Source organism: Sinocyclocheilus rhinocerous, unplaced genomic scaffold, assembly GCF_001515625.1.
Source record: "Sinocyclocheilus rhinocerous isolate Xijiao unplaced genomic scaffold, SAMN03320098_v1.1 scaffold1215, whole genome shotgun sequence".
NCBI lineage: Eukaryota > Metazoa > Chordata > Actinopteri > Cypriniformes > Cyprinidae > Sinocyclocheilus > Sinocyclocheilus rhinocerous.
The window spans coordinates 704,945-724,027 of record NW_015628913.1 but is presented as its reverse complement, the minus strand read 5'-3'; the positions used below and the strand labels follow the sequence as shown (position 1 = coordinate 724,027).

The following is a 19,083-nucleotide window of genomic DNA, read 5'->3' as shown; positions in this document are numbered from 1 at the left end:
TTGAAGTGTTACAAGCTCTTGGTGCATAAAGAAGATCTGTAAAGTTGCAAAGACAAGTCCCAAATCCAAAGAGATATTCTTTATAAAAGTTAAGAGTCAACCACGCCTACCTAAAACGGCTCATTCTAACACGCCCCCACATAGCTGCGTCACTATGTGGAAATATTAGGAACAGGAACAGATGTTTTGTTATCAGTTTAAGTATTTGCTATTGACTGTTCAAAAGTTTTGCGCAGCGCAGAGTAACGCGTCAAATACACAAAATAATGATCTTTAAAATAGCATCATATGACCCCTTTAATAAAGATTAAAGTAATTAATCAAATCTAATTTATATTTATACTTGGTGCTGTCAATCGATTTTAAAAAAATCTAATTTTTCTGTAATTAAATGCGATTAATCGCATATTAGTATAATATATTTATACTGTCATAATTTCCAAATGTCTAACATCGAATCTCCAAATAGAAACAACATAAAGATGGTATATTTTTAATATGGGTTTAATCTTTTACTAGTAGCCTATTATTAATGAAGGCCAGTATCATAGATACCAATACTGCTACAGATGAACTCTATGAAATGCATTTTCTCTCAAATTTAACATTTTAACATTTAATAGACTTTGAAAAAAAAATTTAATTAGTATGATTGAATGATCATGTGACAGAAATAAATGACATTTTAAGATAGATTAGAAAAGTTGTTTTAAGTTGTAACAATATTTCACAATATTACTGTATTTTTTTTATCAAATAAAAGAGATTTCTTTCAAAAAACATGAACATTAGTGTATATACATTTATTACAGTTTGAAAATCCTCCATTCATAGTCTTGAACAAAATGTTCACGTTCAAATTGGCAACAATCTGACTGCAATATCTGCATACTGAATAGTGACCGGCCTTCTCACCTGCATTTATTTGCAAGCTAATTTGTGATCTTACATTATTTAGCCATCTATAATCACTTTTCACTGCCGTGAAACTGTGGAATTGTTGAACCTAGGGTTACCTCTAACATTAACACTATTCTACTGCTACCTTGCAAGCATTAGTACTTCCTTCTAAAAATGCAAATCTAGGTATTAAAGAACAATTTACATTTATAAAAACCATTCTTGGTCTTCAATAGCAAGTAAATCTGAAAATTCAAATGGTTAGTAAAGAGTCATGACCAGTGCGTGGCAGACTAACACAGCCTGTTGATTTTTCTTGTTCCTCTCTTCATTTCTACCATGTTTCTCCACCTCAACTTTCTGCATATTTTCCATTGCACTTTCCATTGTATTGTTGCACACAAAAACACTCTTCTTTGTAGAAGCTGAAATTGATTTCGATTTCTTCGTTGTTAACTCTCAGCACTGCATGTTCTTAGAATGTCATAAAAAAAGAATGGCTGCAAGCAGTGTAATCCTGCGGCACCACAGAAGAGGTTGCAGAGAAGAGAGGCGGCACTGTTTATTTCTGTTTTGTCAAAACACATAAAAGACTGTGTCAATCACCGTCCGTCGCTATAGGGTGGCAACACACACACAGCCCGCATCCCTGTATTACTAACAAACTCCATCACATAAACAAGAAGGAAAGAGACTGAAAAATAATAACAATTTGAGCAAATCTTAATGAACATCTCCCCCTTCCCTTTCTTCCCATCCCTACATTTGCTCTCCCCTATTCAATTTGACTGAAATCTCTCCATCTTTATCTGCAATCCCCCTCCCATTCTCCGCACCCTGCCTCTCTCTTTCTTCACATCTTGTTTTTTTCCCCGTTGCTCTCATGATCTCCACCCCCACGCTCCGACTGCAGTCCCACACCCCACCTAAAGCAGAATTTATTTTTAGACATCTCCTTCCAATCTTAGTAACACAGACTCCAGTGGCACGAGGGGAGCGTGTGTGCATGTGTGTAAGATGCTTAAATTGGTGTTTCTACAGAAGTTTTCACTTTCTTTCCCTCCCCTCCTCCAGAGAGTGAGAGAGAACGAGGTGTTTATTCGGGCATTTCCATCTCCCTCGAGTCGCCAAATTCAGTCAATCACAGCTAAGTATAACAAGAAAGAGAGGAAAGAATGCATTACCTTTTTCCTCCAAAGCCCTAGTGCACAAACACACACAGACAAATAGTAATGCCCAGTAATCACATTTCTATTCTCACCAGCTCTGCAATTACGTGCAAATGTATGTGTGAGTGTGCGTTCATTGGTATTCTCTGTGCATTCTGGGGTTGCACACATGTGAAATGAGCATTGATGCTGATCCGTTATGTCTCATGGCACAAACAAACTTGATTTTTAGGAAAATGAAGGAAATGAAGTGCTTGCATATGCAAAAGCTACTGCCAAGATGTCAAGCTATTGTTGCTGGTTGCCGGGGCATTTCTATGCGGTTGCTAAGGTGTTTTGAGAGTGCATTGCTATACAGCTGATAGGGTGTTCTGGGTGGTCTAGGTCAAACAAATCCCTTCACAATGCTATGAGAAAATTGTATATCCGATTGAAAACCTCTCGATTTGAGGTAGGGTTAAACTGCAACAGTATCTTGTATATATTGACATATTATGTCCCTGCCACTCCACCAGCCATCGTTCGTTCCTTCCCTCTCTTTCTCACTTTATCTCCCTCTTTCTCTCCTCAAACACAGCAATATCTTTCTCCAGCTAGAGTGAAAGCTGCATGTGACACCTTGCAGAAGCAGCACTGCAGGAAAAAGTGAAAAGGACAGAAAAGAGGCACCACCCCAACCCCACCCCACCCCCACGCCTCTCACTTCAGTGCTATTTTTATCTTACAGGATCCAATCTTAGCTCGAGGCGCGGGGGACCCAGCCAGCACGGAGTCCCCGCCTTCCCTCTGTGCTATTCTTAGTATCGACACACACTCCAAACTGCAGCCTGCTGCTATTCCTGTCCTTGCAAGTTACACTCAAGGCTGGGAGAGTGTGTGTGTGTGTTTGTAAGTGAGGGGTCTCATGCACAGGCATATATGTGCATCCTGAAGATGAGGGGGGAAGGGGCTTTATCAAGGTCAGGGAAAGGACACGGACTTCAAGAATGTGCAAGAAGGAAGGAAAGATGCCAAAGACAGCAGATGGGGATCCATTTTGTATTCTGCTGCTTGTGGGTGTGGGCAGTGCAGCGTTACACACACATACCTCCAGTCTGTAGATCACGGCTCATGAATTCATTGAGTAACTCGGAACTCTACATGCACAATTCACTATGGACAACTGGGTGTGGAGTAGAGGGTTACAGATTTACATTTCTTGCTTTTTTCTAAAGTGACTGTTCACACCAGCCTCGAATGTTCAGCAGTACACAAAGCAATGCTGCACAACTTTCTGTTTCTAATCTACTTGTCATGGAGAAGAAAGTAGCCTCAAACAGTATTTACATGGTTCCAGGTCTAGTTTTCTTTTCCTTTCCTATCTTTTTTTGTAATTAAACAACACCAGTACAGAGTATTCTTTTATATTTTGTAGGTTGGAGTAAATTATTACAGAATTTTAAATTTTTGGGTGAACTGTCCAAAAACTGTATGTATGTACACTGTATGTAACATGTTTCTATTTTTATATCTACTAAATAATTGTATAAGAAAAATCTAAAAGAACTGATACAGCAGAGAATATGAACCATAATGCTCATGAAGGCACTATTATCGTGTTTGTCTATTTGAATAATGCACTATTTATAGGACTCATATCAGCTCCACTGCACAACCGTACAATATTGATAATCCAATCCTAGGAGATGTATTGAGTCCTGCCCCGTACATTTGTGCTAATTGCCTCAGTCCCTCATGCACATGATTTGGGCTAAAAAAAGCACATGTACACACTGCTTGACCTTTACAGTCATAGATGTAGAATCAAAGGTAATACACTGGGATTGTCACGCTTTGCCCTGAATACCATCATGTATACTTGCAAGCATCACTCACGTCAGCTCCACTGCCCTCCCGCAGGTTATAGGTTAGATCGTGCTGAATTTCGCTGACAAACTTCTGGGCGTATTCAGGATAGAGGCGCAGCACTTCACGCAGTCCCTTTAGGCTGATGTACTGCAGGTCACAATACGTCAGTGCTTTCACGTTTGCGTTGGTCTTGATCACCTGCTCTTTTGTCAGCGAGTCCGATCCAATCAGGTCTCCCTTTCCTGTTTGAGAAAAGTATATAGAAGTTAATTTGTGGCTTAAACAGGCTTTGTCAAGCAATATTCATAAATACACATTTAAAGTTGCATATGCATATTAGATCCCTCCAGTATTTTGTGTAAACGTGTTCAGACAAGTAAACAAAGACAGAGTGTCAATCAAACTTAGACGCTAAAGTTCTAAGCAAAAACTTTCTGTTCTAGGTTTGAAAATGAGACACAGGAGAGGCACACAAGGCAGCATAGAGGCTAAAAATATGTTCTGGTTTGGTGCAAAGGGACTATGAAAACAGTGACAAATTCTGAAGAGTGCTAAAATGTCAGCAGTGCATTCTGGGGATGGCACACCAGTTGGCACACATTGGAGGCAACTGAGTTCAGCAGTGCTGGGAGAGATGGGTGGTAGACCATATGTGCATCTTTCATCAAGTAAGCAGGTGTGGTAATTACCTGCTCTTTTGTCAGCGAGTCCGATCCAATCAGGTCTCCCTTTCCTGTTTGAGAAAAGTATATAGAAGTTAATTTGTGGCTTAAACAGGCTTTGTCAAGCAATATTCATAAATACACATTTAAAGTTGCATATGCATATTAGATCCCTCCAGTATTTTGTGTAAACGTGTTCAGACAAGTAAACAAAGACAGAGTGTCAATCAAACTTAGACGCTAAAGTTCTAAGCAAAAACTGTCTGTTCTAGGTTTGAAAATGAGACACAGGAGAGGCACACAAGGCAGCATAGAGGCTAAAAATATGTTCTGGTTTGGTGCAAAGGGACTATGAAAACAGTGACAAATTCTGAAGAGTGCTAAAATGTCAGAGCAGTGCATTCTGGGGATGGCACACCAGTTGGCACACATTGGAGGCAACTGAGTTCAGCAGTGCATCTTTCATCAAGTAAGCAGGTGTGGTAATTATGCACGGAATGTGTGTGTTTGCATGTTTGTACTGTCATGTTTACAAGAGCTCTATGCATCTTGTCTCTAAGATAACATGGCTGAACACAATGGCTGCAGTTTGTTTTGTTTTCCTTTATTATTCTCTCTTTTTGTTGCTTTTACCCCTTGTTCTCTTCTGCTTCCCAATATGAGCAAAAACACGATTGTCCATTGACAAAGTAGCCATGTATTCTGCCAAAACTGTATTTGCAAACTACGCATCAATCAAAAAAGTCAGAACATATAAAAAAGTAATGTGGTATAAATCTTACTTGTGACTGTTCTGCATGCAAGGTCTGAACTGATGTTTTCTTGTTCTTGTAAATTCTTGATTTGTTAGTCGATCCCATGATTCCATATTTTCATTAAATACATGACTTCCATCAGGACCATGACTATTTTATGGAAATTTTATTATATTAAAAAAAATTTTTAAAGTGCCCTCATAATCTTTAATTAAAAACATAACATATCCACACTGTCTCAACATCTTTTTTCTAATGGCATGCGCTCCGGTTCGAGAACTGTGTAATAAATGTTGTCCAATGGCCAAATGAGTTTCAACCCTTTTCCTCAAGCAGCCACTCACATAAAACATTCATCTATTCAGTTTGCATCACCCACTTTCTATAATCCAATCAATTCCCAAAACACAAAATCAAGTTCCACCCCACATTTTTTTTTCTTGTTTGAAAAGCCATTTCATTTGAATATATATGTCACAACAGCAAAGACAATTTGGTTGCAATTTTCATTTTATAGCGATTTTAAGTGTTATGTGCTTATTTGCCCTCGGCATAAAGGTGTCACAGAAGCGTGATTTTTATGATGGTTTATATATAGCAAAAAGCAGGAAGTGTGCATGGGATTGTAGCAAGAAAAATTGTTGGTTCATTTAAATGTTCAATAACAGAATTCACAGGATTCTTTGGAAACAATACAGTAAATATACATGAATGAAAAGAGTCATTTGTGTGCATTCAATCCATAGAGTTTAATGCATCAGGCAACACTGACGTGAGCCATGTGAGAGGGCCTGAAGAGAAATCTCACTCTCCATCTCGTTGTTTCCTCCTTTCCTTGTCTGTTTTCTTGTCCTCTCTCAGAATCAGTCTCTCATTCTCCTTACAGCCCCAAAAGACTGTAGCTCTACAATGCAATAACACGTGTAATCTCATTGCGAGGTGACATGAGTCTAGGAGGAGGAAGCTATTTCATATCACAGCTTTAATTAAGACAATCACTCCCCCTACAAACGCAGCTCAGAGACATCTGTGTGTCTGCGTGTTTTTATTGGTCTGGTTCTGAGAATAAGTGTTTATTGCTGTCTGTTTTGACTAATCGTTCACTTTCGTTTCAAGCTTAAATTTTTTATCAGTCATTGCCAATTTGCTCAGTGTCTATCTCTCCTGCTCTCTCTCTGTTTTCCTGGCTGTCTATCTGTTTGTCTCTCATTCTCTCTCTCTCTCTCTCTCTCTCTCCAGTATTCTCCGGAGCCTCCTGTGGATCCTCGGGTCAAGCTGTCAGATCGATAACGCCACAGGAAAGTGCCATTACTTTGCGTGTGTGCAGGTGGTGTGTTTTCAACATCAAACGCAGATCCTCCAAACACCGAACCAAACAGTGTCTCGGTGACAGTGAGTGGATGTGCATGGGAACACAGGCAGGCATATGTGTACCTGAATGTGTGTGTGCATTAATTCACAGCTCTACTTTTCCTCTTCCTTTTAAGATATAATAGTTCAATCTTAAAGGTTGTATATGTCATGGTCTAATGGTCCATTCACTCTCTGGAAAAGGAAGGTGTAATAAGTGTGAGATTTATATACAACTTTATATACTATACCCAGTAGCATCATATACATATATTCACTTTTTAAGAAATTAATACTTTTATTGAGCAAGAATGCATTAAACTGATCAAATGTGACAGTAAAGACATTTGTAATGTTACAAAATATGTCCATTTCAAATAAATGCTGTTCTTTTTAAACTTTCAATTAAATCAAAGAATCCTAGGGGGAAAAAAAGAAAAATATTAAGCAGCACAACGGTTTTTAAAATCGATAATAATGTTTCACAAATCATCATATTATAATGATTTCTGAAGGATCATTTGACTCTGAAGAGTAGAGTAATGATTGCTGAAAATTCAGCTGTCATCACAGCAATATATAAAATAGCAAAAAGTTATTTAAAATTGTAATAATATTTCACAATATTACGGTTTTTACTATATATTTTTTTATCAAATAAATGCAGCCTTGGTGACAAAAGACTTCTTTATAAAGCTATTAAATATATACTCCGATCAGGCATAACATCATGACCACCTTCCTAATATTGTGTTGCCCCCCCCCCTTTTGCTGACAAAACAGCCCTGACCAATTGCATTATCCTGCTGGAAGAGACCACAGCCACCAGGGAATACGGTTTCCATGAAAGGGTGTACATGGTCTGCAACAAAGCTTAGGTAGTTGGTACATGCCAAAATAACATCCACATGGATGGTAGGACCCAAGGTTTCCCAGCAGAACATTGCCCAAAGCATCACACTTCCTCCGCCGGCTCGCCTTCTTCCCATATTGCATCCTGGTGCCATGTGATCCCCAGGTAAGTGACGCACATGCACCCAGCCGTCGTGATGTAAAAGAAAATGTGATACATCAGACCACACCACATTCTTCCATTGTTATGCAGTCCAGTTCTGAAGTCATGCCCACTGTTGGCGCTTTCGGCGGTGTACAGGGGTCAGCATGGGCACCCTGACTGGTCTGCGGTTATGCAGCCCCGTACACAACAAACTGTGATGAACTGTGTATTCTGACACCTTTCCATCAGAACCAGCATTAACTTCTTGAGGAATTTGAGCTATAGTAGCTTGTCTGTTGGATCAGACCACGCGGGCCAGCCTTCACTCCCCACGTGCATCAATAGGTGCGTTCGACTTGAAGCACGGCTACAGATGGCAGTCCACAAGAGTAGCCGCTTGCAGTCGGGGGCGGAGTTGAAAACGGAGTCGTCAAGCTGGACACGTTCTGCTCCCGTTAGTGACGCTTGCGCTGTGTTTGCATACTCTATCACAGATGAAGTGAATTAAATGCAATTATTTGTCAAATATACAGACGTTTCAGAAACGTTTTCATGAGCAACAGATATATACTGATTATATAGGACTACGTCTTAATACATCGCCATCTGTTCAAGAATAAAGTTCAACGTAAATATATACCATTTAAATACTAATAAAGTGAGGGCATATATGCTTTCATCAGTGTTTTATGATAAACGTGACTCAATATAACATTGCGACTACAGTAAAAAAGCTTTTACTGTTCTAAAAACAGATTTGTGGCTATTATTGGAATTGAAAAGGTTAGAATAAACCCGAAACACACGTGATAGTTGTCATGCGGTGAATCTGGCCAATCGTGAAACGGCTGTGTCGTCATCAACGCTCCTGCAGCCGCTCTGGAGAAACTGCGCCGGCTGAGTCAGCCGGCTGCTCTCGAAACGCTCTCGCGGTGCTTTGATGCCACACGTGACAGTGACGTGGCGTCGGCGCCGTCTCAAGTCGGACAAAATTACTAACCGGCATGCACTGCTTCAAGTCAGATTGCGATCGATCTGCGCAGTGCTGCATGAAGTCGAACGTACCTAATGAGCCTTGGCCACCCATGATCCTGTCTCCAGTTCACCACTGTTCCTTTCTTGGACCACTTTTGATAGATACTGACCACTGCAGACCGGGAACACTCCACAAGAGCTGCAGTTTTGGAGATGCTCTGACCCAGTCATCTAGCCTTCACAATTTGGCCCTAGTCAAACTCGCTCAAATCCTTACGCTTGCCCATTTTTCCTGCTTCTAACACATCAACTTTAAGGACAAAATATTCAATTGCTGCCTAATATATCCCACCCACTAACAGGTGCCGTGATGAAGAGATAATCAGTGTTATTCACTTCACCTGTCACTGGTCATAATGTTATGCCTGATTAGTGTATAATTATATAAAACGCTGTCTAGGTAGGCAGCTCACTAGGTTTTGGAACAGAGCTATACTATGCAGAGTGAAAGAATTTGTCTGTCTTGTGTTTATTTTCTCTGTACTGCATGTTCTTTTCCCCATTCCTTGATTCACTCCCTCCCACATTATTTTCCATGTGTGTGGAGATCTATGGTTCTCGCCTTCATGTGTCAGCCAGTATTAATAGTCAAAGCACTTTAATAATGCATTAACCATCAATTATTAAGTGTGTGAGAGAGAGGTGGATGTGGCCTAGCAGCACACCAATATTTGATTTGATCAGAGCAATAGAGTCCGGGGATTTGGAGATAAAGAGACCCACAGACACACACACAGGAACCTTTAGCACAGCGAGAGCTTTAGCTCATCGTTTACTGTGACCTTTTGAAAGCCTTTATTTCCAGATTAACTGTAGGCACTGTTCAAGAGGGGGTTCAGATACGACAAATAGTTTATGATGAAAAACTGTAAGCATATGAATATTTTTTTTTGTCCTTTGGTATGAAGAAGCTTTTAAAGTGCCTTGTAAATGAATGTCATATATGAAGGATACGTTATCTTCTAGATATTGTATAATTTTATACAAATCATAGCATGCATTATCCATATTCCACCCAAATGTTTTTAATAAGGTCTGGCTCCTCATGCTTTCATATGACGGGTCTAAGAAAACGAATGTGTGGATGTGTGTTGAACAGCTGCTCCACGTTCAGATGAAAGGAGAAAAAAACACAGGTTTCATAGTCCATCTATGGTTAAAGCTGTTTCTTGCAGTTTTCCAAAAAAAAAAAATATATATATATATATATAATAAAAGAAAAAAGAAACAGAAGACACAGACAGAAAGGAAAGGCCATGGCAAAGAGGGTCCTATGTGACTGCACCAAAAGAACACAAAGAGGCAGAGAGAGAAGATGTATTCATTGAAATCCAGTCCTAATACCCTCAAAGGCATATGGATGATGTCTGTGACAGCACTGCATTGATACATCTCAAACAGGACAGTATTTGTTCATCAAACTGGCTCATATGCTCTGGTGCAACACATTAGATAAGGATTATGAAAAAATCCTTGGATTATGAAGAAATGAAGGAGGTTCTCCCTCTGTCTGTCTGTCTGTCTGTCTGTGTCTGTGTGTGTGTGTGACCAAAGATTAAAGTCAATTCTGAGAATTGGTTCTAAATGCATTATAATTGTTACAAATGTATTGCCGAAACACATTACAAAGACTGTGAATTCTGTAGTACTGAATAGTGGAGTTAGACCGTTAAACAGTTTTTCACCAATTCTGTGTTCAGGATTTTTTGGGCGGGGCTAAAATCATGGCCCCTCGCCTAACACTATAATAACTGTCGATGACGCACCGGAACAATATGTATGGCTTTGTAAATCCAATTAAGCTGCTTGGAGCATCCATTCAGGCTGTAGCGGTATTTGACAGTTAAGAGGCAGCAGCTTTCCCGTGAGTGGGTGTGGTTTCAGCGCAGACAGCAGACACGTCCCCAGCGTTTGAGAGCAAAGTATACCGGCCATTTTTTCGAGAGAGATTGATAACTTATTTTATGTACTTAGCGGATTTTTTTATGGTGGTTAATAATACTTTTTTCTGTGGTGTGACAAACTCAGAACACATACTTAATATTGACTTTACAGGGACTTTAAGACTCGTATAATGCAGCAACAAACTCTGTGTACAGTCTCTGAATCTAAAATACATATTCATGTATTTGCAAAACAAAACCTTATCCCATTCTTATCCCAAAATATCTTTTTTGTTTCATCAGGTTTAGAACGAGGTTGAGTATATGATGAGAAAAAATCATTTTGGAGTGAACTATTGCTGTTAAACACTGCAAAGCAAACAAAACAAAACTGCATATGTAAATATGTATTTTAGCTATCATTCACATTTAGGTTAGAAGATGCTGTCTTATCCCGGCAGCTTATCAAGATTCCTTTTACTAACAGCTGAAGGCCATTTCACCTGCTACTATCTTGCTTCTAGAAGCTTCACAGCAAGGTTTTTGGGAGGTCTTTGTGTTGTGTACAGCTCCAATGAATGCTTTCAGATGAAGCAGACAGGTGAGCATTTTTTTTATTAAATTACCCACAGACAGAATCTGTTTATGGCAATGATTTCCATTTGAAATAAAAGCCTGGGCTTTCTTTTAATTTTTGTTTTTGTAAAATTTTCTTCCATTTACTTGTTTTTTTTCCCCTCCATGTTATTCATATTATTTTATGCATGTGTTTATTAGTATGTTTTCATCCATGTGCTTGTAAAGCGAACTGATTAGAGCAGCATGACACAGAACGGTCCTATGTAAATTAAGCCATTAGGGATAGCAGTAAAGGCAATTTATTACTAATGTATGTATCTTTTGTGGCTACTTTCAGAACTATATTTTTATTTGTTGATTTATATTAAAATTCATGTCATTTCACAATTTTAGCAAGAATGTGTTAACGTTTTGATGTTTCATAATCTTGCTATATTTCATTAATATTTAAAATATAAATCGGTGTCAAATTTATGACAGGTTAACTTGGGCCCAACATGTGTTAAGCTTATGTTTTTTTCCTGGGCAGTAATAGATGCAATGCGCAATATCTCTTTATATGCATATATACAACAAATGCCTTTCAAAAATAAGGAAATATTCACTTGAGTGAAAATTGTGACAAGTAGCATTGCATTTCTGCCCCATTAACATTGAGTATTTATCTAGCAGATATCATTAGGGTTTACAATACTGTACAAGATCATGTGATTCACAGAAGAAAAAAGATATTTACATGGATTATATTGTTATTTGTCATCAAAAGTAACTTACAGGGCAGTTACTGCAGCAACCAGTAGGCTAAGTGCCTCGCTGAAGGACACAATAGGTCATAAAATCATGAATCCTCATGAATACTACTGGGTTTCACATCTGGGCTGCTTGCCGAGCTCATTAAGCTCTACAATACCCCAAAAAGCACTGACCTTTTCTAGTGCAGTGCATGGAGAGATATTCACACATTTCCAAAATATTTAAACAGAAAACATTTCATTGTTAACTCATGCTTGACTCAAATTCGAGTGGCTACACTAGATTTTCCTGAAAATTATTACTATGTGAATCAGATTTCTATGTATATATTTATGTCAACATTTTTCTTCGTATCTTTCTTCAAGGACTGGAGAGTGTGTTAGGAATGTGAATGTAAGTGTGGGAATGACAGATACGGTGCATGGAATAGCAAACACAGACTCAAGTACATGTGAGCTGGATTGCTAATATTTCTTGCATGAAAGCACAAGGTAATGTCAGAATGCAGGCTTCATATTTATACCAGCTCTGGTCAACTGGTCCAAAGCAACATAGCCTATGGTAAAAACGAGGAATTTGTAGGTATCAGATGATGTTGTGAAAATCCTAGAAAGCTGCCTACTGAGAAAGCATTTTAAGGGATCATTGCAAGATGAAAAGTATGCTTATGCTGCCTTCTAAGATATGTTGATTTGGACAAATTTAAAGGCACGTATCCTCGGCAGAGAAGGCAGAAAGCTCAGTGAAAAAAATCCTTCCAAGTTGTTGGACCTGGCGAGAGAATCATACTGTACATTGTAAATATTCAATTTCATTCATTCAAAAGTAATACATAAAAAAAGTTTAATCCAACTAAAATTGACTATTTCACCCAATTTTGGTGAATTACTATACTATACTATACTATACTATACTATACTATACTTGTATTGTGTTGAGCCTCCTGTCTGCTTTGTGTGTTAATAAATTAGCATACTGTTGGGCCTGTACAGTTCATAGTAATATTACATAAATTCCTTGTTTTATTTTGATTGATTGATTGATTGATTGTCCTAGAAAGCTGCCTACTGAGAAAGCATTTTAAGGGATCATTGCAAGATGAAAAGTATGCTTATGCTGCCTTCTAAGATATGTTGATTTGGACAAATTTAAAGGCACGTATCCTCGGCAGAGAAGGCAGAAAGCTCAGTGAAAAAAATCCTTCCAAGTTGTTGGACCAGGCGAGAGAATCATACTGTACATTGTAAATATTCAATTTCATTCATTCAAAAGTAATACATAAAAAAAGTTTAATCCAACTAAAATTGACTATTTCACCCAATTTTGGTGAATTACTATAGTTACTGTTCAGTAGACTTGAAAATTATATGGGAATCCTCCCTCGAAACAATAAGAACTACAGATAGTGGGAGGATGAGATTCGCTGAGCAAGTGAGTGTGTGTGTGTGTTAAGGTGGTTTAAAAGAGCGATTATTTAGCTCATTTATAATGTCTGAATTATGTCATAAATTATACAATGATATTAATGGATGGTGTGTGTGCATGTGTGGGCAGTTTTTATTGTATTGGCCTGTCTCAATATCACATAGGAAGCACAACTAATAGTGACAGGTAGGAGGAATTTAAACGGGCTTTGAAATTGCTGTGAAATTGTAATACAGAAGCCATTGAATAAGTCAGCATGACTGACACGCAGAAATGTATTTGCACTAGCTGTATAGTGTTACCAATGACCTTTGAGTCTGTATGTAATTGTTTCATTTTGTTTTCAGTTTTCCACAGTTAGCAGCACATATTTTACCTGAATAATAAAAAAGTGTGAATTTTTTGTGCCACTAATAGAATTGCATGGAATCTGTTGCCTGGCAGTGTTTAAAACATGTTTGAATGCAATATACAATTCTTGTTCAACAGTTTAAGTACAAAATAACATTTGGTGCCTTTATTAAATCAATAATTTTTTTAATGAAACTAGAACAAATTTCTGCTTAGATTTTTCATAAAATCATTCTTGAGTAAATTGTCTCACAATTTAGACCAAAATTCCGTCTGGTTTTGTTTCATCATTGAGCTTCCATTACGCCTATGGGATGTCCCCACTTTTCACAAAAACAAACCTGAGTGTGTGTGTGTGTGTGTGTGTGTGTGTTTGCATTTTGCAATTGAGATGACTGGCAAAAAATGGCCCAATTATCATAAATGATCTCCTAAACCCTACTGTTTGTGTGTAATCTCACCCAGTATAGCCAGCACAGTGTTGTCCTTGAGCACTTCCATGGAGCCTGAGCAGACAAAGTAGATGGCCTGCAGAGCGTCACCCTGGCGAATGAGGAACTCTCCTGGAGCACAGAAGGAGGTTTTGATAATGAGCGACAGAGAGCGCAGACACCCTCGACTGGCCGACTCAAACAGAGGCAGCTGGAGCAGCTCTTTATTCAGGTGCATAGCAATGTCAGCCCGCAGTTCATCTGGGAAGTCCTTCAAAAGCTGGGAGAGGACAAAGAGATCTTTTATTTGAAGCACTTACTTTTACTTCTCATTCTTGAAAAGCATAAAAACTTTTGATTTACAGTTGATCCTCAAGGAAACAATTGCAGCAAAAAAAACTGTAGATGAGTCTTCTACTTAGACTTTAATGGGAGATGATATTGATATCAAAGCAAAGAGACGGTTATGAGTTGTGTAACAAGTGTTTTGAATTGGGCTCTTTAAATACATTGTGAGTGTAAGATGGAATCTCTTTTTTATGAGCAGAACAGAGTTATGGATGAGACAGAGAATGGAAAGAGAAAATAAATCAAATGATAAAAGATGAGAGGGATTAGTGCTGGGCGGTATACCGGTTCTTACCGAATACCGGTTTTTATTTTTGTTATGATATGAATTTTGAAAATACCACAATACCGGTATATGTCACTTAAACAAAGTTCGGAACGCGACACTGTTTGAAAGGGGTGTTGCACTGTGGTGAGGGAACAGCTGTATGTGTTACTAAGCGTGAAAGGGAGAAGTGTCACCTCTCTCGGCGTCTGTTCTGTGCAGTGAGCAGCAGAGAAGCAGCGCTTTCAGTTAGCCGCCAGTGTTGCCAACTGCTTTCAATTGAAAGTAGCTAAAACTGCGTCCACACTTACAGTACAACAGTTTGAGCATGATTGATAAATTGTGAACTTATTTTGATGAAAGTTTAAAAGTACTACCTCACTGACATCGATGCCATTGTTGACAGACCATGTCGTCTGAAAGCACTCCAGCATGCGCTGCGCGAGGGCCTTGGGCAGTCGATGCACGCGGATGAAGTCTTTGAGGTCTTTGGTACGAGTGTGATAGAGCGAGCGGCGCGAGTACATCCTCTGGATAATGGCCGTCACGTTACCGAAGACCGCGGCATGCATGAGTGCTGGGGAAAGACACATAAAGCAAACATTTCAGGTGACTTAATGAATTTGAACAATGACATTGTTGTGCTGTATGTTTTTTGCAAAGTGTTCTTTCAAGTTTTCAACATCATGACAGCACATTAATAAGGAAGTACACTTAAAATGGAATAAATCAGTTTCTATAAACAAGTTTTTAATATGTTTAATACATACATGTATACCTCCCTATAGACTTTTTAGGCTCAGTGGAGGAAGTGTAACCTCGCTAAAGGTTTGATAAATATGATAAAGGCAAGATTATTATATAAGTATTACATCTGCCTGTATTAACATCTGTATTAACATCCATCTGTCTGATTGCAGGTGGTCAGCCATTTACAGAGAGGAATAGAGACAGAATGCCATTTACACATGGTGTTAACATGAGTCTCCAGTAATCACTTGTAATCAGTGTTTTATCAGGCTGTTGCTTTAAAAGTCACACCTAGCTAGTAAAATGTAAAACCATTGTTCCGTTGCAATGATGGACAGTCCTTTGATGTTGTACATCAGGATGCGTTCGTGTTTATGCCACAAATGCAATATCCAATCTTTGTGATGGCCACTTGTGATCCGATCACCTGAGACAGATTTTAGCAGGAGTTAAGGTTTAGTCATTTGGTGAGAAGGGGATCAGTTTTAACATCTTGCTCCAACCTGTTTTCTTTCTATTGCTATATATCTATTATTCAGTTTTCACTCCACCACCAAACTCTAAATCATCTATTTATTTAACATTGTGAACTTTGCCAACATGAGTGTAAACAATCGAGAAGGATTGGAGAGTACTCATGGAGTGCTAATTGAAGTCTACATAAATTGTTGCGGAAATTGCATGCCGCTCTTCTGTTCAAGAACTGCGCTCAGCATAAGTGGCTGCACCTGGGTTATGTGCCTTGGATGAGCTTTTTGATTAACTCCATGAAAATCTTCAAAGTAGGTGAAATAGGGCAAAAGAATTATTAAGAGCTAATAAAACCACCATCAGGTTTCAACCACCCGATTCCAGTAGGAAGGACAAATGAGTTCTCTTGCTGAATTGTCTGTCCAAGACAGGAGGAAGATTCTATGGAGACCTTTTCTTAATTCTCGAGTTTCTGTGTGGTCTGTGCAGCCAATATGAACTCAAACATGTCTCATCAAATCATTCCAATACCAAATTATCTGAGCAGTGGTCACTACATGAATTTTATATCTCCTTTCATGATTGGAGGCACTTATTGAAGAGGCACTTCAGAAAAGGCATATTCCACAAATATTGTACACATTGGTATCTTTTAATATCAACATTACTTAAAAATCAAGTGTTATATTTAATACACATTGTATATTTATTTTTTGCTAGAAAATTGTGCACACAATTCTAAATAAAAATGATCAAAACTCGTACAACAGTTTGACCTCCTGAGGTTCAAGATGATTAACAATTTCTACATATTAAGCAACTCACTTAACTTCTACATATTAAGCAAGACACTTGTTTGACACTGACCATTAGTATTATGTTCTTATTTATTGCATTATGTTTTGAAGCATATACAATGTTACTCTATGTGACCTTGCGAATTGAGAACAAGTGTTTTGAAATGAACTGAATCAAATCAAATCAAACTTTTATTTCTGCTAATTAATTTTAGGAGAAACATTTGTTAAAGTGATGGCTCACCTAAAAATAAAAATTCTGTTATTCACGTTGTGTACACTATGACAGAATTTTCAGTTTTGGGTTAACCATTCCTTTAAATGAAGCATAACCAAGAAGTTAATTAAGTCTAAGCTATGAAAGCGCAGCCTCTGGGAAGTAAACCTTTACTCTGGATTAGGTGGTGGACATTATATTGTACTGTAGTCTGATTAATACAATAAATATGCTCACTCGTTTCACATAATTATGGTAATTTTAGGCATATCAGTGTTCCCCAAATACCCTCTGTGTATGATCTCTGTGTGTGGGTAGGAGCCCAACTGTCAGCTGGCTGGGACAGAAATGGCCCTTAGTGGTAGGATTTGGTGACAGATAGATTCAGTGTGCATGTATGTGAGTGTGCATGGATTCAGCCATCCTCATTTGGCCTTGCAAAGTGCAATGAAGCCTGTGTCTCTCTCTTCATGGCCCAGAGGACATGCCTTAAAATTCAATCCACTCTCACACCATCTCCCTGAAACCCACATAGGGCACATGCGGCCGAAAAATCATTACAGCTGTCTCAGCAGATAACAAGCCGCTCCATTTCTGTGGCAGGCGAATCCCAATGTTAGAAGAAAACAGCTAAGAGTGGCCAACGTAAGCCTCCTTCTAAGAGTTAAACTGGTTAGGATGTATAAAGAATGTAAAAAAATCCACAAAAACATGCCAACACTAAGGTGTTGAATCATACAAATGAAGACATGCTGAATTAAAACTTTCAAGTCACTCGTTTTGCAATTAAACATGAAAGCAACATGTCGTGAGACATACAGAATGTTGTCCATTATCATAAATTGATAAATGCAGGAATACTGGACAAATATGTACTCAACCAGCACTGCTTCTATAAATATGGTTGAAGATTCTGAGGTAGTTAAACTATGGTCAATAAACCTTACCTACCACTGGGAAATGTGTTGAAGATAAAGATAATCAATAAGTAGCAAAGCTTAATGAATAACATGGTCAAAGGAAATGTTGTTGCTCTAAGAATGGAGCCCTGTGGGAAATGTAGATTAAAAGTAAATGAGGTCAGATGGACACACAAACGTAATCGTCACTGCTAAAGACTACTCCAATAAAGCAAATGCACCTCTGTGTCTTATCTTACGAAGAATGCAGTCCTTTGGGAAATTCAAGGAGTCTATAGAAGTTTAGACCTTGGGAAAATGTACTCATTAGTGCACTTGATTTGGACTTGCGGTCTTCTAGCCATCTTTTGCATGTCTATGTGAAGTCTACATAAATCTAAGGAGTCCATCTATAAATTTAGAGTTGAAATGGGTGCTCATGATTGCCCCCTTTTTTTTAGTTTATCACAACAGTTCATGAAACATTGTCTTGGCCAATCATATGAGAATGCATGGTGGAAAACAAAAACAGGTTTAATGTTGATCACAGTAATTTTTTTAGACTACAGATTATTTATGTGTTCTTGTCTTATTGTTGTGCTTTCATTTTGTGCCTTTGCAATATTTAATCACTTTGTTACTTTGCCAATGACCTGTTGATCATGTATAAAATGTTGTTAAATTAAAAAAAAAAAAAAAAAAAAAAAAAAAAACAGAATTAGCTCATTTATGTTTTTCAGTCTGTCCCAAATGTGCACTATTACATATAAACAAACACACCAATCTGTATTGTGGGGTGGCGGAACCATCATAATCTTGAACATTTTAATTGTTAAATCATCACTGCTTGAGAAGACTAAATGATTTTTCTGAATATTGATGTCTGGTGGGGGTGGGAAAGATAACAAAGGGAACATTTGGATCCCCCCCAAGCTAAGAGAAGTTATTAAACCATGTCTTTAACACAACGATTAAGGAAACAAGAGCGGAATTCTACCAGAGGGGCACAAATACACTTGTCCCAGTATACATGACATTCACATCATCTTCAACCTTCAATATTTAATATTCTTGTTTAGATAGACATTCCTGTTAGATTCCTGTTTCCCAAAATTCTTGCAACAGAATCTTGACATAATTTAAAATTATGGATAATTTTCTTTAAAAATTAAAAATTAATATTTAAAAAAAAAAATAT

The 19,083-nt window shown here is 38.1% G+C and overlaps 1 protein-coding gene across 1 annotated transcript in view; it reads right to left on the bottom strand.

The window, feature by feature from the left end:
• Nucleotides 1-19,083, bottom strand: part of LOC107738522 (potassium voltage-gated channel subfamily H member 3-like) — a 110,777-nt gene that overhangs the window by 3,518 nt on the left and 88,176 nt on the right. The window contains exons 9-12 of the mRNA XM_016550279.1: nucleotides 15,129-15,328; nucleotides 14,169-14,418; nucleotides 3,945-4,159; nucleotides 2,616-2,662 (exon numbers count right to left, since the gene is read on the bottom strand). Of these exons, the coding sequence (XP_016405765.1) occupies nucleotides 2,616-2,662; nucleotides 3,945-4,159; nucleotides 14,169-14,418; nucleotides 15,129-15,328 (712 nt within the window). The remainder of the gene's footprint in view (nucleotides 1-2,615; nucleotides 2,663-3,944; nucleotides 4,160-14,168; nucleotides 14,419-15,128; nucleotides 15,329-19,083) is intronic.